Genomic DNA, 22764 nt, shown 5'->3' on the forward strand with positions numbered 1-22764 from the left:
AAAAATATCCTTCAGGTGTACAAATGCTAGATGGGCTTAGGTTGGTTCTGTAGCCTCTTTAAATTCTGAAAAGTTGTTATAGTATATTACTTTAAATTGAAAAGTAAAAGTACAGAAATCTTAAAATAAGAAAAATGGGACTTTTTTGAAAAATAATAATCTTCAATTATGTAAATGTTACTCCTGTTATGCCTCTGATACTATATTAATAGGCACTGACTCCAAGGGTGCTTTGGGGCTGGAGCACCCCCAGAAAAAAAATAGTGGGTGCTCAGCACCCACTGGTGGTGCCCTCCTTCCCAGTAGCGTAGCTAGGCCCTCACCAACCCCAAGTGGCGCCTTTTTAATTCTTTGGCGCCTTTTACAGTGTGAAGGAGCCAGTGAAGGACCCCACGCGAAAGTGCTGCTGAAGACCCAGAGCACCGCTGGGTGAGTACCAGGGGGAGGTGCCTTTTTTTTTTTTAATCTCCGCTCCCCCTGTTTTTTCCACCTGGCTAAGCCACTGCTCCGCCTCCTGCCAGCAGCGGGCCCTGCCGATCAGCGCGTCCCCTCCTCCACAGTGTCTCCAGCCTGCCCGCTGCAGAACAGCTGTTCAGCGATGTGCACGAGGTGCTGGAGGGGCAGGACAGGAGGCAGTAAGAAGGGGGGGGAGGCCGAACATGGTGGGAAGCAGTGGCGTGGGAGTGGAGCGGGGACAGGAAGAGGTGGGGTGGGGGGCCCAGGGCAAGTGCCCCAGATGCCAGGGAGTGGAAGGGGCGGGGAGGCCAGGAGTGGAAGGGACAGGACCAGCTCCTTCCGGCCACTCAGAGACTGCTCTGCAGTGTGGCGGGCTGGGGCTGCCTGAGAGGGCCTGGCTGGGGAAGTGGCTTCCACGCACTGCCCAGCTTCAGGTGCCTGTGGGGTGAGCGAGCTAGAGACTCCCTCCCCACAGCACGTTTCTGGCTCACTCAGCAGTGGTTCCCGGCAGCCGAGCCCAGGCAGGGAACAGAAGCTGCCTCCCCAACCAGGCTCTCTCAGGCAGCTGCGGGCTGCAGAGCAGTGACCAGGAGGAGCCAGCATTAGAAGCGGCTCCCTCCTGCTCCCCCCCGGGCTCCTGCCTGCCGTGGGGGAGGAGAGGGGCTAGGTGCAGTGGGAGGACAGAGTGTTCCTCCTACAGGTAATGTGGGTTGGGAGAGAGTGGTGGCCCCAGGGCGAGGTTGGCAGGTGGGGGGACACGTGACCTCCCCTTTAGATCATGCCCTGGCCAGCATGGGAGGCACCAGTCGTCCCTCAGGGCTCGGGGACCTTCTGCCTTTCATCATCCTTATTACAATGATGATCACATGGGACCTGATTCAAAAGACTCCCATTGACTTCAGTTGGTGTTGGTTCAGACTTATGGCCAAACTTTGGGCCAAATTCCCCCCTGTGGAAAACCAAACACCCAGTCACAAGATACAACTGAAATCAGAATTTGGCCTTTTCCTTACTAACAGGACTTTCCAAACATGTACATTTTGTTCATTAATAAGTAATTTCTAGCTGTTATGCAGTGCTGGTCATCAGTGGATCTCAAACAGGAGGCTGCCAAAACTGCACTGATTAATTCAATCAGAAGTCATCTACTGTAATTATAATCACTGAGCATTTTTATCCTATTTTCACCCTAATCCTGCATCATGCAAATCATTCTGGAAGGACAGACCCCATACCCAGCAGGAGCCCCATTAGTTCAACATGCATTGAATCAGGCTCTCTATACTGTACTTAACTTCAATGAAGTTCTGCATGCATGCTGGCAACCCGTCACATGGGGTTGGTAACTTATAAGTTCATTGGTTTACCAGCATTGGGATGATCACTGACCTCAAAGAATATTTTCCTTTATTCAAAACCTAAGCATAGTTATTTAGTTGCACTGTGAAAATAATACATATTAATATGTGCTATTTGTAGTTTTTTTCCCATTGTTTATTTTTTGGAACTTATACACAGAATTTTCAGTGTGTGGATTTTTTTTCTTTAGGCACTGGAATGGTTTTCCTATTGGTTTTTATTACAACATTTTAAAATGTGTAGAATGTCAGCTGGCATCTCCTTCAGTACAGTAGCTAGAGGTTGATGACAACACTCAGTAACGAAGGCTTGCCGGATACCCTGTACTTTTCAGTGAGCAAAAAAAGGCTCTAATGGCAGGAAATTTGTATTGATCTTATTATTGATCTTACCCTAGCTTTGGTTTATGTGTCATAGAGATTTGTAATTATTTTAAAAAATCATAAAATAATTTCACGTTATGAAACTGTTTTAGAATTCTTTAATGTCCAGGAAATGTACCGGTCTGACTGGTTTTCTTTTTATTTGTAAGTATACATTCCTTTTTATAAGAGCATTAAGACACTCCAAGCAGTGCATTTCAAGGCCATTATTGTACTTAGTAGTTAGGGCATTATAAAAATAATCACTCATTTTTAGTGTCCCTATATCTACAATTTTCTGTTAGTTACAAAAAATGAGGTTTCATTATTTAACCCAGTGTATTGTACATCTATACTGAGAGTGGAGCAATATATGTCACAATGATTTGCTTCTAGAACATTTCAAGAACAAATGATGTCTCACCTTTGGAAGCGGAAAATCACTATAACTATAGTGCAGACAACTCCATACAATAGTCCCACGTTAGCAGCAAAGCAAACTGTAAATACATAGGTACTAACCCATATGCTCTTCAACGAAGGAAACAAAAGACACAGTTAGTTTAAGCTCTCCATAAAGCTGTATAATTATTTTTAATTGGGAATAAATATGTTTAAAGTTACCAGCAAGAGGCTTAAATTAGAACGATAACTAGAGATTGCAGCCAGACATCTCTGAACTGGCAAATGAGGAAAACTGAATTATCCATTAAAATTTTACCTTGCCCTCTGAGAACACAAATGATCTGACACTCTAACAAGTTTAGGGTCATGGAAGTCCATTTCTGAAGTCCTTGTAATGACATACATTGCTACAGTAGCAATGTTATTCAGGCTGAACACAACTTGGTTTTTGCCAAGGCTCTATACATTTCATTTTCCAGGTTGGCAAGTTAATGACAACTTGTTCACTGCACACATTTTAAAAAACCTGCCTCCTTTTACACAGTGCCACATGCAGTATGAACTAGGGGTTCTTTTTCACAGTGAAATAGGAAAGGAATTATAAATTAACACTTATTCTACTCTATAACTGGTTTAACGATCAGCAGAATGTGTAAACATGATTGCTCCTAATAATTAAAGGTCATTTGTAAAACTTTTGACAAAACGTATGCTCATCTATTGCAATATATGTTGGAAACTTAGCCAGGCTAAGTGAGTGATTCAGCGCATTACGTTTTAAAGGCCACATTTTTCAGCCAGGCCTCTCAGTAACTTCCAAGTGAGCACATGCAAACACAGATTCACAGGTACAAACACACTTTAAAAACTCCTACATTGGTACTCTTAAAAGGAGTCAGACTGTCCTGTCAGTTACACATGCACACTAGACAGTACCCAAGTGTTAGAATTTGCAACAGTATTCATTCATTCATTCGTGTGCATGCAAGTGTAAACATTGTTCAAGAGCGCATATACATATTTACAGAGGCACAATAATGTCAAAAAGGAATTTTACACCTTCAGAAGTAGAGGCCCAGGCTGAAGATTTGCACCTCGGAACTGACTTTGTTTTCATTCTTAATGTAGGTCCAACAGCTCTGCTCTGTTATGAAACCCCAGAAAGTATTATGCTGCTCATGTCACAATTACTATAGAAGTTTGCTGGAGCATGGATCAAGCCAGGAGTGGTCAGAGATTGTTAACATCTTTTTTAAAAGTATATTTCACTGGTATGCAAAACTGTTGCCACATGTAACTGGGTCCTTCAATAAAGGGAGCAGAGTCAAAGGGCATCTGGACTGGTTACCTGCTGCCCAACTGGGCTCAAGGAAAGGCAGCGGGAACTTATAAAGGGGAGGACAGCTGTAGGTGGGCTAGGCCGACACCTGCAGACACTGCAGGGAATAAGAAGGTTCCTTCAGGGCCAAGAGTTAACAAGCATCAAAAAGGAAGCCTGTGGAGGAGGCCAAACTCCAGGGAAGAAGTGCCAAGAGAGCAGGAAGACAGACCCTCAGCGAGGAAGAACTGTGCCCAGTTTGGGATTGGGATGAAATAAACAAAATTTTAAAGAAAGGATAGGCCCTCAGGGAGGAGGGTGGGAGAGAATGCTGGGCAATAACAGCTGAGCCAGCTTTCTGGTCACTGAGCTTCAATTAAACACTGCAGAACAGACCTCGTTAAGAAGAACTGTACCTACCTAATGGGGGAGGGGGGGAAGAAAGGGGGTGGCGGAGAGCTGGGAGGCTAATTAAGCCACTAGGCAAAGAAAGGAAGTAGGGAGAGAGAGATTGATCTTCCCCGCTTACCTCTAGGGCTGAAGGCTCCCAACGTCTGTGGGAATAAGGCTGAATGGTGTACAAGGGTGGTGGGAATCAACATTGTAAATAAACTGCACTGGATGTTTTATCAGCCTGAAGGTCTCTGAGAAGTATGTGGACTTGAGCAGGGGCAGGAGCAAGTGAGCCTGCGACATGTGGGGGCTTGTCTGGGATCTTCGCCAGCACAAGGTTTCGTGGCCTGGATGATGGAGGAGACCTTGCAATGGCTGGTAAAACAGTAAGAAGAAATGCAGAAGACCCTGCAAAGATTTGAACAATCCCACCAACATGGAAAAGCAAGCTTTGCTTACCTGGCAGGCAGAGCAACAGAATAGCTTGCAAGATTTCATAAGGGAACAAACTAATGTGCAGCAGCAGCTCCTACAGAAGGTGGTGAGTCCCATGGTGGGGGATGATGCCTGGATACAGGGCCTAGGACTACATAAGATTGGCCCTGCAGGTGACCCTGATGCATTCCTGGGCACTTTGGAGAGGATCACTATGGGTGCAGGTTGGGACAGAGCAACCTGGGCTCTGCGGCTGGCTCCCTATCTGGCAAAGGAAGCCCAAGCGGCCTATATGGCTATGAGTGAGGAGCAGGCCAGGAATTATGAGGTGATGAGGGCAACCATCTTGGATCAGGTGAGTCTGTCCACTGAGAAGTACCACCAGAAGTTCTGATCCACAAGGTGGACTGGGCGTTTACAGGCCCAGGCATTCACCCAAGGCTTTATGGACTGGCCACCTGCTGGTTGAGACCAGATACCCAAGCAGTGGGGGAAATAATGGATGCTGTAGGGCTAGAACAGTTCCTTCAAGTCCTCCCCAAGAACCTGTGAGCGTGGGTTAGATGGCATCGACCAGGTAAAGTGGATTCAGCTGTGAAATTGACGGAGGAATACACAGGGCCAGACTTTTCTGGGAAAGAGGGACAACCGTATAAGGGTCTAGAGCTTGGGAGGAATACTGGAGAACACACAGCAGGAAGGGGTGTAGAGAGCAAGAAAGAAGAACCCCAAGGAGTTCTGGCTGGGGTTCAACCCGTTACATGTTATTAGTGTGGGTGACAGAGACACACAAAAAGGGACTGCCTGTATATGGACTGTGGTTTTGCTGAGTTTTGTGGCTGGGCTGGGACTAGGAGGAAACTCCAGCGTGGCCTTGTGGATACAGCCTCAGCTTGCTCCCTTGTCCAGAGGGAGCTGGCGAAGCCTCACTGTATGATTTCTGAAGCAACTATCCCCATGGACACATTCTATGTTCATTAGAGAAAAGACTGAGCCCATAGGAGAAACCGTATAAGCCCCTAGTCAACAGCACCCAAGCCAGGAGGAAAGGAGAGTTCCCCAGGCAACTGAAGGTGGGGGGTTGGGAATTAAGGAAGCCCAAGCTCCTTATTGAGGGACTGATGGAGTCATAGAATATCAGGGTTGGAAGGGACCTCAGGAGGTCATCTAGTCCAACCCCCTGCTCAAAGCAGGACCAATCCCCAACTAAATCATCCCAGCCAGGGCTCTGTCAAGCCTGACCTTAAAAACCTCAAAGGAAGGAGATTCCACCACCTCCCTAGGTAACCCATTCCAGTGCTTCACCACCCTCCTAGTGAAATAGTTTTTCCTAATATCCAACCTAAAACTCCACACCATCCTCCAGATCATTAAGGAAGATATTGAACAAAACTGGCCCCAGGACCAACCCTTGGGGCACTCCACTTGATACCGGCTGCGAACTAGACATGGAGCCATGGATCACTACCCGTTGAGCCCAACAATCTAGCCAGCTTTCTATCTACCTTATAGTCCATTCATCCAGCCCATACTTCTTTAACTTGCTGGCAATAATACTGTGGGAGACAGTGTCAAAAGCTTTGCTAAAGTCAAGGAATAACACATCCACTGCTTTCCCCTCATCCACAGAGCCAGTTATCTTGTCAAAGAAGGCAATTAGTCAGGCATGACTTGCCCTTGGTGAATCCATACTGACTGTTCCTGATCACTTTACTCTCCTCTAGGTGCTTCAGAATTGATTCCTTGAGGCCCTGCTCCATGATTTTTCCAGGGACTGAGGTGAGGCTGACTGGCCTGTAGTTCCCCGGATGCTCCTTCTTCCCTTTTTTTAAAGATGGGCGCTACATTAGCCTTTTTCCAGTCGTCCGGGACCTCCCCCGATCGCCATGAGTTTTCAAAGATAATGGACAATGGCTCTGCAATCACATCTGCCAACTCCTTTGGCACTCTCGGATGCAGCGCATCCAGCCCCATGGACTTGTGCTCGTCCAGCTTTTCTAAATAGTCTCAAACCACTTCTTTCACCACTGAGGGCTGCTCACCTCCTCCCCATACTGTGTTGCCCAGGACAGCAGTGTGGGAGCTGACCTTGTCTGTGAAGACTGAGGCAAGAAAAGCATTGAGTACATTCGCTTTTTCCACATCCTCTGTCACTAAGTTGCCTCCCTCATTCAGTCAGGGGCCCACACTTTCCTTGACTTTCTTCTTGTTGCTAACATACCTGAAGAAACCCTTCTTGTTACTCTTAACATCTCTTGTGGCACCTTAGAGACTAACCAATTTATTTGAACATGAGCTTTCGTGAGCTACAGCTCACTTCATCGGATGCATACCGTGGAAACTGCAGCAGACTTTATATACACACAGAGAATATGAAACAATACCTCCTCCCACCCCACTGTCCTGCTGGTAATAGCTTATCTAAAGTGATCATCAGGTTGGGCCATTTCCAGCACAAATCCAGGTTTTCTCACCCTCCACCCCCCCACACAAATTCACTCTCCTGCTGGTGATAACCCATCCATGCCCTTCCACGGCATGCATCCGATGAAGTGAGCTGTAGCTCATGAAAGCTCATGCTCAAATAAATTGGTTAGTCTCTAAGGTGCCACAAGTACTCCTTTTCTTTTTGCGAATACAGACTAACACGGCTGTTACTCTGAAACTTAACCTCTCTTGTTAGCTGCAACTCCAAGTGTAATTTGGCCTTCCTGATTTCACTCCTGCATGCCTGAGCAATATTTTTATACTCATCCCTGCTCATTTGTCCAATCTTCCACTTCTTGTAAGCTTCTTTTTTTGTGTTTAAGATCAGCAAGGATTTCACTGTTAAGCCAAGCTGGTCACTTGCCATATTTACTATTCTTTCTACACATCGGGATGGTTTGGCCCTGTAACCTCAATAAGGATTCTTTAAAATAAAGCCAGCTCTCCTGGACTCGTTTCCCCCTCATGTTATTCTCCCAGGGGATCCTGCCCATCAGTTCTCTGAGGGAGTCAGACTGGTTTTCTGAAGTCCAGAGTCCATATTCTGCTGTTCTCCTTTCTTCCTTGTGTCAGGATCCTGAACTCGACCATCTCATGGTCACTGCCTCCCAGATTCCCATCCACTTTTGCTTCCCCTACTAATTCTTCCTGGTTTGTGAGCAGCAGGTCAAGAAGAGCTCTGCCCCTAGTTGGTTCCTCCAGCACTTGCACCAGAAAATTGTCTCCTACACTTTCCAAAAACTTCCTGGATTGTCTGTGCACTGCTGTATTGCTCTCCCAGCAGATATCAGGGTGATTGAAGTCTCCCATGAGAACCAGGGCGTGTGATCTAGTAGCTTCTGCAAGTTGCCGGAAGAAAGCCTCATCCACCTCATCCCCCTGGTCCGGTGGTCTATAGCAGACTCCCACCACGACATCACCCTTGTTGCTCACACTTCTAAACTTAATCCAGAGACTTTCAGGTTTTTCTGCAGTTCCATACTGGAGCTCTGAGCAGTCATACTGCTCTCCTACATACAATGCAACTCCCCCACCTTTTCTGCCCTGCCTGTCCTTCCTGAACAGTTTATATCCATCCATGACGGTACTCCAGTCATGTGAGTTATCCCACAAAGTCTCTGTTGTTCCAATCGCATCATAATTCCTTGACTGTGCCAGGATTTACAGTTCTTCCTGCTTGTTTCCCAGGCTTCTTGCATTTGTGTACAGGCACTTAAGAGAACTCGCTGATCATCCCTCTTTCTCAGTATGAGGCAGGAGCCCTCCCCTTTCGCGCTCTCCTGCTCATGCTTCCTCCCGGTATCCCACTTCCGCACTTACCTCAGGGCTTTGGTCTCCTTCTCCCGGTGAACCTAGTTTAAAGCCCTCCTCACTAGGTTAGCCAGCCTGCTTGCAAAGATGCTCTTCCCTCTCTTCGTTAGGTGGAGCCCATCTCTGCCTAGCACTCCTCCTTCTTGGAACACCATCCCATGGTCAAAGAATCCAAAGCCTTCTCTCCGACACCACCTGCATAGGCATTCGTTCTCTATGCAGGCCTTTTCCTTCCACGGGGAGGATGGACGAGAACATCATTTGTGCCTCAAACTCTTTTATCCTTCTTCCCAGAGCTACGTAGTCTGCAGTGATCCGCTCAAGGTCATTCTTGGCAGTATCACTAGTGCCCACGTGGCAACAAGGGCACACTGCTGACTCATATCCAGCTTCTCATCTGCTGTAATCCCCAGGTCTTCAGGAAAGGGACCAATATGTATTTCTCTCTTAGTACAGAACCAAATGCAGTGGGGTCCAATCCTGACTGGGGCTTCCGGGCACTAAGGTAATACTAAGTAATAAATAATTAAGATACTTTAAATGTCTTTCTCCACTAGTGATGTCAATGGATTCTCTGAATCTTTTTGCTAGACCCTCTATTTGATAGGAAGTCAATATATAAACTGACACCAAAGCCTCCTGCTACTGAGGATGTTAGAGCAATCTAAAAGACAGTGGAAGTAACAAAAGCAGTATTTGATTTTAGGAAAGCTGGTGAGTGCACTTAGAACCCTCCTTTGACAGACTTCCATTCTTCATCTTAGTTGTAACAAGAGACACAGAAAGCTGGAGTGGATGAGCCAAAGCAATCATCCTCTTACATGTCAATCACCCTTTCCAAGGTTTATGTTGGCCATGAGTCAGTACTTTGTCAGTCTGGGTAGCACTCAGACTCTTAGAAAAGCAATTTTGTTGATAATCTGCTGGACATTCTAATTTATGGATTGTTGTAAGGGTCAACAAAGAAAACATAGAAACCTCAAAGATTTCTTTGGCAAGCCACTTTGAGAGAGATAGCAGAGGCTTATAATTTAACTACAGCATTCTTCAAACCTTAACAGTAACACATTCCACGTATGCAGTGTCATTGTAGCCGTGTTGCTCCCAGAATATTAGAGAGGGAAAGTGGGTGAGGTAATATCTTTTATTGGACCAACTTCTGCTGATCAGAGAGACAAGCTTTTGAGTCCCCATTAAATATACACTGTAGTTGTTTGATGACACCCTGTATGGGTTCCAGTGTGGAGTGGTAGGTGACATCTAGAAGGGTGCGGTTGGACAGGGTTTTATTTCTGTATTGATGCAGATCCTCTTGGGGTATTTGGGTTGCCTGTTTCATGTTGTGATCTACTTCTCTGGTGGAGTGTCCTTGTTTGGTGAACACGGGTTTGAGTGTGTTAAGGTGTAAATCTCAGACTTTCTCCTCAGAGCGTATTCTGTGCCTGGCTGTAGATAACAGATTTCTTGGGGTGGTTACTGGATCTATGAAAGTAGATGTGATGATCCATGCATTTCTTGTATATAGTTGTCTGTAGGGTTCCACTGTTGAAGCTAATCATGGTGTTCATGAAGTTGACACTGGTGTGGGAGTGTTCCAGTGAGAGTTTAAATGGATGGATAGTGGTTGTTGACATTGAGGTGGAAATCTATGAGGGTGTTTAAGTCATCTGTCCAGGGGATTGAAATATCATCGATGTATCTCAGGTATATTGTTGGTATAGTGGTACATTTGTCCAGACATTCTTCTTCAAGGTGGGCCATGAAGAGGTTGGCGTATTGAGAAGCCATCCAAGTACCCATGTCTGTTCCCATGGTTTGGACAAAGTATTCATTGGGGAATGTAAAATTGTTATGGGTAAGGATTAAATGAATGAGTTTGGTGATGTGTTTGAGGCAGATATCTGCGGGTTGTCTATTGTCTTGTAAATATTTGAGGCAAGCAGCTATGTCGACTTTGTGAGGGATGTTGGTGTAAAGGAAGGTGACATCCATGGTGTTAAGGATGGTGTTCTGAGGGAGGCTGTTAATGTTGCGAGGTTTGTGGAGGAAGTCAGTTGTGTCCTGAAGGAATCTGGCCCTTTGTGTGGTTTGTGGTTTGAAGATGGTTTCTATGAGTCCTGATATTGTTTCAGTAAGAGTGCCACGGCCAGATATAATGGGTCTGCCTGGGTTCCCTTGTTTGTGTATCTTGGGAAGCATGTAAAAGGTCCCTGGAGTGCGTTCCTGGGGGATGAGTTTGTAGAGTTTCTCTTGGAGTTGTTTGGGAACTGATTTGATGATATCCTTAAATTCCTGGGTAAATTGTGCTGAAGGGTCTTCTTTGAGTTCTTTACAGTAGGTGGTGGTGTCAGAGTGTTGTCAGTTGGTCTCGTAAATGTAATCATCACAGTTGAGGATTACGATGGCACCCCTTTTGGGTGTTGGTTGGATCACTATCTGGTAGTTGGATTTCAGGGACTGTATAGCTGTCCTCTCAGTGGTGGTGGAGAGATTGTGGTGGACGTGTTGTTTGTTAAAAATTTCAGTCAATTTTCTTCCTGAAGCAATCAATATAATGATCAAGAGCATGGTTTCACCCACTATTTGTTGTCCAATCAGATGATTCCATAGGCACCAACTCTGTGGGTGCTCTAGCCCTGGAGAACCCATGGGAAAAAAAAGTGGGTGCTCAGCACCCATCGGCAGCCCATGGACCAGTGCCTCCCCCTCCCACCGTGATCAGCTGTTCAGGAGTGGGGGGAGGGGGCAAGAAGAGGCAGGGGGAGGGCTTGGGGGATGGGGTGAAATGGGGGCAGAGCCTGGGGCAGAGTGGGGGTTGAGCACCCCTCAGGATCTGAGTAAGTTGGTGCCTATGTTTGATTCTTTTTTCTTATGATTGTCGATGGGACGTGGTAATTGTGAGTAATGTCATCACTGTTGTGCAAGAATTCTTTCAGGTGGAGCCAGGGGAAGAATTCTTCCAGTTTTCCACATGCTAGTATGGAATCAGGTTCTGTGGTGGGGCAGATGTTCAGTCCCTTAGAGAGTACAGATAATTCACCTCCAATTAGGGGTAGTATTGATAAACTGATGAGGTTTAGGTTTCGTGTAATGTCCACATGATGGGTACTGGTGCCATAGTTTCTCCTGGAGTTGGTGTTCTGTGGGTTGTGGAGTAGTTGTAGTTGGTTCAATTTTTTGTTTTTGTGTTGGATGGCTCTTGTCAGGGATTTTTTAATACATAGTTGTTTTGGATTTCTTGTATGACTTCCAGGTAACTTTCCTGATTTTTTTTCTTCCAGCATGATTTTTTGTTCAAGGTGGTTCCTTCCAGAGTATGTGAGGTGCAGTAAGTGGTTCCTCAGTTTTTCTGAAGTTCATCTGGAGAGCTGTTCAGCATATTTGGAGTTGTATGTAGTGGACAGAGGGTTACAGATGGTGAGACCTCTGGGAATAATGCTTTGTTTCTTGCATTTGCTCAGGAAGTAGATGTCACTGTTAAGTTTTGTTTCCTTTTTCTTCATGTTGTGGAGTTTTCATTTCAGATGGCAGAATTTGATATCTTCCATTGTTTTATGCAGTGTTGTTGTAGCCATGTTGATCCCAGGATATTAGAAAGACAAGCAGTCATGTGCCTCCTGATACTGGGGGGCACAAAAAAAGGGGGAGGACATGTGACCCCTCATGTGTTGTCTCTGGGAGGAACTTCAAGCCCCACCTCCTGGGCCAGGGCAGCCAGTCCGCCGGCTCCTTGGAGGCTGGGGCCATAGAAGCGGGAAGCACGTGCCTCTGGTCCCAGCCCCAGCCTGGGGAGACTCATAGCTCCCCCCAGAGCTTGCAGACACCTCAGTAGGGGAGGTACAGGGTGCAGACAATGCCCTTACTTCTGGCTGAGCAGAGGCTAGGGAACCTGCTCTAGGTGCCTTCCCCAGCAACCCCCAACCTGACTCCCAGCCTGGGACCTCAGCACTCTCCCCACCCCACCAGAGGTACCTGTAGGGGGCTCTGTCCTTCTCCCACTGTGCCCTCCCTTCTCCCCAGCTTGCTTGACTGCTCTCCGTGGCAGCTGGGCCCTGGTGGGGAGCAGGATGGAGCCACTTCTCACGCCAGCTGAAGGTGGCCACTCCGGATTGCTGACTCTGCACAGCGTGGCAGCTGTCTGAGAGACAGCCCAGCAGGGGAGACGGTGGCGGCCCGCCCTCTCCACTCCCTGCCCAGGCTGGCTGCCAGGGACAGGGGTCAAGCAAGCCAGAAACATGCCAGGATGTGGCTTTGTCTTGCTCGGCCCATCCCCAGCAGCCAGGCCTGGGTGGGGAACAGCAGGGGTGGGCTGCTGCCGCCTCACCAACCAGGTTCTCACAGGCAGTCACCACATTGCACACAGCAGTGGCCATCCTCAGCTGGTATGAGAAGCGGCTGATCCCACACCTTCTGCTCCCTACCCAGGCTCAGCTGCCAGGGACAGGGCCAAATGTGCTGGGGAGGTGGGGGGAGGCAGGCGTGGCAGGAAAAGGACAGAGCCCTCTCCCTCCCCCCGCAGGCTGAGCAGAAATCTGGGGTGGGGGGCACTGGACCCTCATGTCCCCCATATGCGTTGCCAATAGTGAGGATCTTTTATTGGACCAACTTCTGCACGTGAGAGAGAGAAGCTTTTGAGCTTACATGGAACTCTTCTGCAGGTCTGGGAAACTAACTCAGTGTCACTGCTAAATACAAGGTGGAACAGATTGTTTACCTTAGTAGTTAACACATATTTCAAGGGACCATTCAAGGTGAAGTGGCCCATCCAGTCATAAGGAGGAAAGGAAGGGCAGAGGGGAAGTAGCTGGTGGGGAAGGGGGCATTATTAGTGGGTTGCAGCAAATTGTTGTAATAAGCCATAAATACAGTGTTTCTGTTCAATCCTTGATTTTTAGTATCTAGCTAAGTTATGAATTTAAGCTCCCAGGCTCATCTTTTGAAAATGTTGTACAGGTTTCTTTTGAGGATTGGGACTGACAGATCAGATGGTAATTACAAACTGATTGTTTAATCATTTATTCTAGTATCTTTCCAGGTAACAAAGTTAGTCTGACCTGTCTATAATTCCCCAGGGTCCGATTTGTTCCCCTTTTTATGAAAAAGAAAGATAATAATTTGACATAATATCTAATATTCTATTTCCAGATACTGTATTTGCCAAACCAATGAGCATAACAATCTTGACTTCTATGTTACATGAAACACACCCTTTTAAATGCTCTTTATTCACATCTGTTCCAAAAGGACAGTTGCTAATTATTTCTAAATGTTTTTAGTATAGTTCCTATCTTCAAAACACTTAAAAACCTAGGCAATAGACTGTTTTCATTTCCAATATACTGTCAATTGCTGCTGGGATCCAATACATTCCAAAATAAGCACTAATTGTAGTCACTCATATTACTTGGGTCTTGGTGGGTCTCCTCAAACAATTCTATTATTTAAGCTCAGCACTTCCATTTACAAAAGAAGACAGTCTTTCAATTTGAATTGTACTATCTAGAGCAATATTCTTTACCATTTCATTTTAAAGACTGAACAGAGGTGATGATACAGCTAGCCAAAGATGAATTATTGTTCTAATATATTCAACAAACAAGAATCCAGAGATGGAATCAGCATGGAAATTATACTGTTCCATACACAAGCCTTCTTGGTTCCTTTAGGAGCTAACAGAACTACTGACAAGCCTGGCACTGGAATAACCTAAATTATTCTCCTAGGAGACTTCAACACATATGCTGACAACACCCACATCCCAATGGCTCACGACCTCATGTCCACAATGGTAAGCTTGAGATTCTCCAAGACACATTCCACGCATATTCACAGCTGAATACACTCTTGATTTTATCTTAACATTAGTGATAGATAACCTGGGTGTAATAACCATGCTCGTAGCCTTGTCCGACCTTCACTTCATCTAAACAGGTTTCAGAGTAGCAGCCATGTTAGTCTGTATCTGCAGGAAGAAAAGGAGGACTTGTGGCACCTTAGAGACTAACAAATTTATTTGAGCATAAGCTTTAAGTGAGCTGTAGCTCACGAAAACTTATGCTCAAATAAATTTGTTAGTCTCTAAGGTGCCACAGGTCCTCCTTTTCTTCTTTCATCTAAACAGATATCAAAGATTTCTAACCTTGCCACAAGGGAAAAAGAATCAACCAGGCTAATCTGCCTCTGAAAGATTATGAGACAGGTGAGCTTCCAGAATATCCTGGTCGAAAACACCATCTAGTCATTAGAATAACGTGTTGATGGAATAATTATATAGTCTCCTACCGATTGACATCAATTTACTTCTCCAGAAATACAACCTCTCTCCACATCATCCACACAGACCACTTGGGATCTCTGGCAACCAGTATCAAGTATATAAAAGACAGACTAGAATGTAGGTCGCACAACACAGGCCCAGAACTTTACCACTTGCAGCACACAGAATTCATAAAAGACTAAGCCACACCTGTGGATGAGACCCAGCGATCCTCCTCCTCCGTTAGTCTGAAAATTATCACCCAGCTGAACTATCCCTAAAAGTTATCAATCCAGACTTTTAATGCAACTCCTGTGAACAGCTCCTGCCATCTGAGATCCTATTTCCCTGAAGAGACCAGAAGAATCTAAGATGGCCTCCCATAAACAGAACAGAAGGATGCAACCATTAACACTCTTTAACGGAATTACATACAATGATCACAAACAGACTTTTGAAACGTTTCAAGAGATATCCAAACCAATAGCTATAATATAGAATCTTGTAAGGAACTGCAGTTCCACTGCCGGGCAAAGATATACAATGTCTCCCTAAGAAAGGGAAATCTACTGGCCCTCCTGAAACATGTGATAATCAGACCAACACTCAACAAATCACGTCAGCCATGTTTGCTCTGAATATTTGATAGGGATTTTTTGCTGTGAATACTAGTGTCCTGTTCTGATTTCTATTAGAGTATGACTGCATTACTTTTTGTTTCACCAATCTGTTCCATTTAGGGTGACCATACAGAAAGTGTGAAAAATCGAGACGGAGTGGGGAGTAATAGGCACCTATATAAGAAAAAGCCCCAAATATCTGTCCCTATAAAACAGGGACATCTGGTCACCCTAGCTCCATTTCACATTCCTTTCTATGGAGTCTTTTATTTTAACCAAACAAAATCTGTTTTACTCTGCAAACGGGAAAGCATCTACCATATCTAATACTATTTTCATCTGAATTAAGATCTATGCAACATCATTAGAAGCACACAATATCTATTTCCACATCTTTTGTACTTTTATTTCTATATGTCCTGTATAGTTTTCATTCCACGTACCAGGGTGGAATACCAGATTTTTTTACACTTCCATACCAGCAAAATTGTGTTGACTAGCTAACCTAGGGATTTGTATACATACAAAATTGGACATTCTAAATCCATTCTGATTAAGCAGGTCTGACTGCATAAACTTTTTTCATCTTAAATTATGCTTTATCCTTAATAATTTGCCAAAATTCCATTCCTGTTTCTTATAAAGGCAATTAAAATGTCAAATGCTGCTATTTTGTGATTGAGAAAATAAGCTGGCAGTATATAAAAAACTGGCTTGCACTGGCATATCTGTTTTCAGCCTAAAGCAGTATTAAGGTTTTGTTTAGCAAGCATGTGTTTAAGCCTCCGTCTGGAAAAGATCCTTAGGTTACATTTCACTTACCCAATCTATTTTATCCACATTCCAATATTTTTTTAAATCACGGAACTGCATTAGCATTCCCTTTAGACCTACAACAATGATACTTGCTAGAACACACTGAAAAAGAAGAAAAGGGAAAAGGCTATTAGGGAATTGCTAGGTAGCAACATTGGCATTTTTCTTAAATTAGTAACTGATATTATAAATTAATCCTAGAAATACCAAGGAAAATGTTTCAAAAATGTAATGAGTACAGATATCAAGGGCACAGGCACCAGACCCGCTCCCCTCACCTTAACAGACCATATAGGAGAGGCCCTGGACTGAAGAAGACAGGAACTTCTGAAGAGAAATACCAGGCCCATCTGCCTTAGTAGCAGCAGGCCCACATTCTGTTGCTGTCTGGGGAGGGTCTCCGGAGCAAAGGAGCTAGTAACTTCCAGGCACTGATATGATTCCTGCCCTATTAAGCAGCAATCCCACTCCTCACAACCTTCTGCAGAAGGGTCCTGGAGTGGAGAATCCAGAGACTTAGCAGGCAGAGTGGAGATACCAGGCCAACCCTGCATTAGTCTTTTTAATTTATGGGCCTCAGAGCAGGAAGGAGGAGGACTGAATCAAAACAGGAATAGGAAGGGATAGACTCAAAATATGGAGGTAGGAAAGGGGGAATAAGAAAGATTCAAAATAAGGGTAATAGGATAGAGTTAAATAAAAAAGGAAAAGGGCAAAATGCTAAAAGAAAACCACCACAAACAGGAAAACAGGCAAAGGTTAAAATACAAGCTACACACACATAAAGGAAACCAGGAAATGATTAAAACAAAGCCACATGGTGCATCCCTTATCCAGTGGCTCAGAATGCAAATTATGTAATTAGACTTTAATCTATTTCAGGTCTGGACCCCATATGTGGAAAGCACCTTGCACACCTATGGCACTATATCAACAATAAAACACTGTAAAAGTAAGACATGGCTGACCCCAAATACCCAATATGAACACCCTCAAACTTTGGAGAAGTTTGGATGTGAATTTTAGTGGCTTTGGCCTTTCTCTAGTAATGATTTGGTGTTAACTTACAACGTTTATGGCTAGATATTTTACATGGTAAACTCTATTTGGACTATCCACCTCTCAGTGCAGGAGAGACTGAGTTATTTATCCATAATTCCTTGTACAGCAAAACAAGAACAGTTCATAACTTTCTGTAATAAAGGTTAGATCACTGGCTACTAGCTTCAGTGTGGGACAAATTTATTTGTAAAGCAAAATCACGAACATTCTGTGCTGCAGTAAACTTGTGCAACTACTTTGACTTCAGTGGAGCTATGCCAATTTACGTGAGCTAGAATCTGGCTCCATATATTTAGACCAATGACAGATCAAAATTAAGTTAAAAGAAAATATTTCCCAACACAAAGGAATTTGGGGGTAATCTAGGTATTTTAAGACTTTCAGAGGTGTATTCTCCTCTTTCTATTATGCCATTAACACTAGTGTTTATGGGAGCTGTGTATTCATTTCAAAAGGAGGACCATCTTCTATGAAAGACGTATATGTTGTTTGGAAATGTGCAATGAAACTTCTAAAAAATAAAAACAAGTACTGTACCATGGGCAGCCAGTATAGCATTGGTCCTATTGCATAGATCACCACAAGTATCAAAATACAAGATATAAGGCAAGCCACCTAAAAACAAACAAACACAGGGAAAGCACAATAATGTTTTTCAATATTTATAGCCAATTGAAAGTCAGTTGAATATGCTGGGTTTGTCAGAAATGGTCAGAATAACAGAACATTATAAACACAAAAGATAAAGGAGACAGGCTAGAGATTTTGGCTATCAAATCTGTGGATTGGAACCATGTGTGGATAATTTAAATTTTCACCTCTGGTGGATTTCCTCTAGCCACTAAACGCACAAATATCTGGATCAGATATCAACAATGGGCTTGGTCTTGATGTCAGATACATAGGCACAAACCACTACATGACCTGTAAAATCAGCTACTGAAATGGTGCATGTGTGTGCAGTAATTTCACAAGATCTGCAGTAATGTATGCCCATTCTGTACTTGTATTTATGGTAACATGCCCTTCATTTTGTGTCGTTTCACAAAAGTTTATCCCTACATTGAACAATGCAACAGTGATATTTGAAGAACTCTAGATCTGTTAGTTGTTTTTTGAATAGGAGGAGCTCTTTTCTTCTTTTATTAGGAGAAAACATTTCCCTTGTACGATCAGGTATCAACAAAGATTCCTGTATTATCACTGAAGTATTTTACCTTTGGTTGATGCATCAGTAAATCATAATCCCCAATATCAGAAAGTTAACGGTTTATGCAGGAAACATGAATCTAGATAAATGCATGTATTATCACATAGTGTTAATCTGGTGGAAAATTACAAAACAAAATAATCCTGTTTTAACAGTAGGAATATTTTAACAGTAGGAATAAAACCTCAAAATGTACTCTAGATCTCAATCAAATCCTCTCCAGGTTTTGGTGATAAATATATGCCTGCTTGCTTTATTATGATACTAATAGTGTGTGTTTTTATTAGAGTTATCAGAGTACAATTTAAGAGATGATTTCACCAAAAATAAAATGTCAGGGAAAAGAGAGGTAAAAGACAGATGCCAGTATCACTTGAGGGAATATTTATGAAGCCTGGGATCCAGGTCTCACTTCCTGCAGTTGCTAGAATAAGGTATCATGAAGAGAAAAATGCTCAGGATCCTACTAAGTCCAAGTAGAGGTTCTTGGAAAACATGAAGTCCACTATAGATTCAAATAGGGCTGGTACTAGTCCTTGTGGGGCTCCTTATATCTCTCTCATGACATACGAACAAGTCCACTGACTTCTATGCATTCAGAACACCCCCTGTCTCTGCTCTGCTTGTTGTCATCAACAGTTGTTTGTGACAAGCCTGTGCTTGCCACTCCACCTATATGGACCAAAAAAAAAACCAGTTACTCACTTTCTTGTAACTGTTGTTCTTTGAGATGTGTTGTTCATGGCCATTCTAAGCAGGTGTGTGTGCGCCGCGTGCACGAAGATTTTCCCCCTAGCAGTGTCCGTAGGGTCGGCCTGGGCGCCCCCTGGAGTGGCGCCTTCACGGCACCCAATGTCGGGCCCCGTCGACCCCTCCACCCCCTCAGTTCCTTCTTGCTGACTATTCCGACAGAGGGGTAGGAGGGTGGGTATTGGAATGGAATGAACAACACATCTCGAAGAACAACTGTTACGAGAAAGTGAGTAACCGTCTTTTCTTCTTCTAGTGATTGTTCATGTCTATTCCAAGCAGGTGATTCACAAACTAGAGCTCAGGAGGTGGGGTCGGAGTTATCCACAGAAAAGAGCACGGCTCGCCCAAAAGCCGCATCGTCCCTGGACTGTTGTGTAATTGCATAGTGCAATTGTGTAAATGTATGTATCGAGGACCACGTGGCTGCCCTGCAAATTTCCTGAATAGGGACTGGTGCCAGGAATGCTGCAGAGGAGGCCTGGGCCCTGGCAGAGCGAGCGGTTATCTGCGGAGCGGGCTCCTTTGCCAGGGTATAACACTCCCTAATGCAGGACGTTATCCATGACAATATGCATTGAGAGGATACCGGAAGGCCCTTCATTCTGTCCACGACTTAGTTCTCTCTATGTAGAAGGCTAAGGCCCTACGCACGTCCAGTGAGTGCAGCCTGCACTCCCTATCGGAGGAGTGTGGCTTGGAATAAAACACTGGGCGGAAGATGTCCTGGGTCATGTGAAAATGGGAGACGACCTTCGGGAGAAAAGATGGATGAGGCCTGAGCTGGGCCTTATCCTTATGAAAACTGTGTAAGGGGGCTCAGACATGAGGGCCCTGAGCGCCGAAACCCGTCAACCCGAGGTAATTGCCACAAGGAATGCGACCTTGAATGAGAGATATAACAGGGAGCAGGTGGCCAGAGGTTCAAATGGCAGGCCTGTAAGCCTGGAGAGGACTAAATTGAGGTCCCAGGCAGGGACAGGCTGACTCGTGTGTGGGAAGAGCCTGTCCAAACCCTTGAGAAAACAACTGGCCATAGGGTTTGCAAAGACCAAGAGACCATCTGAGCCCGGATGGAAGGCAGAGATAGCGACCAAGTGGACCCTTATTGATGACCAGGATAAGTCTTGATGCTTTAGGTGAAGGACATAGTCCAGTATGAACGGTATGGAGGTGAGGAGTGGCGACTGACTACGCTGCTCTGCCCAGCTGGAAAACCTTTTTCACTTGGCCAGATAAGTAGCCCTGGTGGAGGGCTTTCTACTACCCAGGAGGACTTGTCTGACCTGGTCCGAACAAGACAGCTCTGCGGCACTTAGCCATGGAGCATCCAGGCCATAAGGTGGAGCGACTCCGGATTCGGGTGCCGGAGTCAGCCCTGGTCCTGTGTGATCAGGTCGGTGACCAGCAGTAAGGTGAGTTGGGCCACTATAGATATTTCCAGGAGCAAGGTGAACCAGTGCTGATGCAGCCATGCCGGCGCTATTAGTATGACTTGGGCCCGGTCCCTGCGGATCTTGAGGAGCACCCTGTGGACTAGGGGGATGGGTGGGAAAGCATATAGCAGGCAGCCCTCCCATGAGAGAAGGAAGGTGTCCCTGATGGACCCCGAGGCGTGGCTCCTGAGGGAACAAAATGTCTGACATTTCCTGTTGCCCGGAGTGGCGAACAGGTCTACCTGGGGATAGCCCCAGAACCAGAAGATTGAGCTCACTGCGTCTGGCTGAAGGGACCACTCATGGCTATTGACAGTCCGGCTGAGGCTGTCCACCAGCGTGTTTCGCACCCCTGGGAGGTATGAAGCCTGCAGGTGGATCGAGTGCTCTATGCAGAAGTCCCAAAGCGCAAGGGCTTCTCGGCACAGAGGAGAGGAGCATGCACCCCCCTGTTTGTTGATATAAAACATTGCCGAGGTGTTGTCCATGAGGATTGAAACACATCTGCCCATTATGTGCATTTTGAAAGTGTAGCATGCCAGATGCACTGCCCTCAGCTCTTTGACATTGATGTGAAGAGCGAGGTCCACTGGAGACCAGAGGCCTTGGGTCTTGAGGTCCCCTAAGTGAGCCCCCCAACCCAGATCTGAGACGTCTGACACCAAGGTGACTGAGGGCTGGCAAAAGGCACCCCTGCACAAACCATTTTAGGGTCTAGCCACCATAGGAGGGAATCCAGTACCAGGCGGGGCAGGGTTACGATCCTGTCCAATGCATCTCTGACTGGTTGGTACACCGATGCCAGTCAAGACTGGAGTGGGCGCAGCCTGAGCCTGGCATGCTGCACCACGTATGTGCAGGAGGCCGTGTGTCCCAGCAGCTTTAGACAGTTTCTTGCTGACATCGTGGGGAACCATCTGAGGCTCTGTGTGATGTCCTGAAGTGAGTGAAACCTGGCCTTTGGGAGGTACACCCTGACTTGGGTAGAGTCCAGGACCGCGCCTATGAACCCTGTCCTCTGCACTAGGGACAGAGTAGATTTCTCCTCATTCAAGAGAAGACCTAAGTCGAGGAAGATCCTCCTTATAAACTCGACCTGAGCCTCCACCTGGGCTCTCGAGCGACCTTTGATCAGCCAGTCATCGAGGTATGGTAAGACCTGTATCTGGCGCTTGCGCAGGAACGCCGCGACGACTGCCATGCATTTTGTGAATACTTGGGGGGCAGTCGACAGTCCGAATGGGAGGACGGCAAACTGGTAGTGGCCTCTGTTCACCACGAACCTAAGGTAGCATCTGTGATGTGGGACTGTTGCGATATGAAAATACGCATCCTTCAAGTCGAGGGTGGCGTACCAGTCTCCTGGATCCAGTGAGGGGATAATGGAGGTTAGTGAAACCATGCGAAACTTGAGTTTCTTTATGTATTTGTTGAGGTGTCGCAGGTCCAGTATGGGTCTGAGGCCCCCTTTGGCCTTCAGTATGAGGAAATACCGGGAGTAGAAACCCTTGCCCCTTAGCTCCTGAGGAACCGCCTCCACTGCCCCTACCAAGAGGAGGAACTGCACCTCTTGAATTAGAAGTTGCTCATGAGAGGGATCCTGAAGAGGGATGGGGAAGGGGATTGGGGGGGCGTGGGAGGGTACAGAATTGGATGGAATATCCCCTCCCTACCGTGCAGAGCACCCATCAGTCTGAAGTAATTCGAGACCAGGCACGGTAGAAAGGGGATAGACGGGATGAGAAAGTAAGATGGGAAGGATCCAAAGGTCGTACTGGCAAGCTGTCCTCGACCGTACCCTCAAAAGGGTGGTCTAGGTGGGGAGCTTTGTCCAGAGGGAGGGCATTGCCTCCTCCGAGTGCTCCTGTTCTGCCTACACAGTCATCCTGGCAGTTTTGGGGTTGGTAAGGACAAGGAGCAGGTTGAGGCCTAAAATATCTGCGCTGGGTAGCAGGCGTGTGAAGCCCCAGCGAAAGAAGGGTAGCCCTCGAGTCCTTCAAGCTGTGAAGTCTCTTATCCATCTTCTTGGAGAAGAGAGCTACACCCTCGAAGGGAAGGTCTTGAATGGTCTGCTGGACCTTGTGGAGA

At 45.8% G+C, this 22764-nt stretch overlaps 1 protein-coding gene across 5 annotated transcripts in view; it reads right to left on the minus strand.

Moving 5' to 3' along the window:
* The window catches only part of SLC26A7 (solute carrier family 26 member 7), a 795003-nt gene that overhangs the window by 705485 nt on the left and 66754 nt on the right, over positions 1-22764 (minus strand). For 3 of the 5 annotated variants that reach the window (XR_012157133.1, XM_073330600.1, XM_073330599.1), the window contains exons 9-11: positions 17818-17895; positions 16225-16320; positions 2602-2708 (exon numbers count right to left, since the gene is read on the minus strand). Coding sequence is in view for 4 of the 5 variants with exons in the window: in XM_073330600.1 (XP_073186701.1) it covers positions 2602-2708; positions 16225-16320; positions 17818-17895 (281 nt within the window). In the remaining variant the exon portion in view is untranslated. The remainder of the gene's footprint in view (positions 1-2601; positions 2709-16224; positions 16321-17817; positions 17896-22764) is intronic. The other 2 variants (XM_073330601.1, XM_073330602.1) reach the window with 2 other exon arrangements.

Source organism: Lepidochelys kempii, chromosome 2 (genome assembly GCF_965140265.1).
Source record: "Lepidochelys kempii isolate rLepKem1 chromosome 2, rLepKem1.hap2, whole genome shotgun sequence".
NCBI classification, from domain to species: Eukaryota; Metazoa; Chordata; order Testudines; family Cheloniidae; genus Lepidochelys; species Lepidochelys kempii.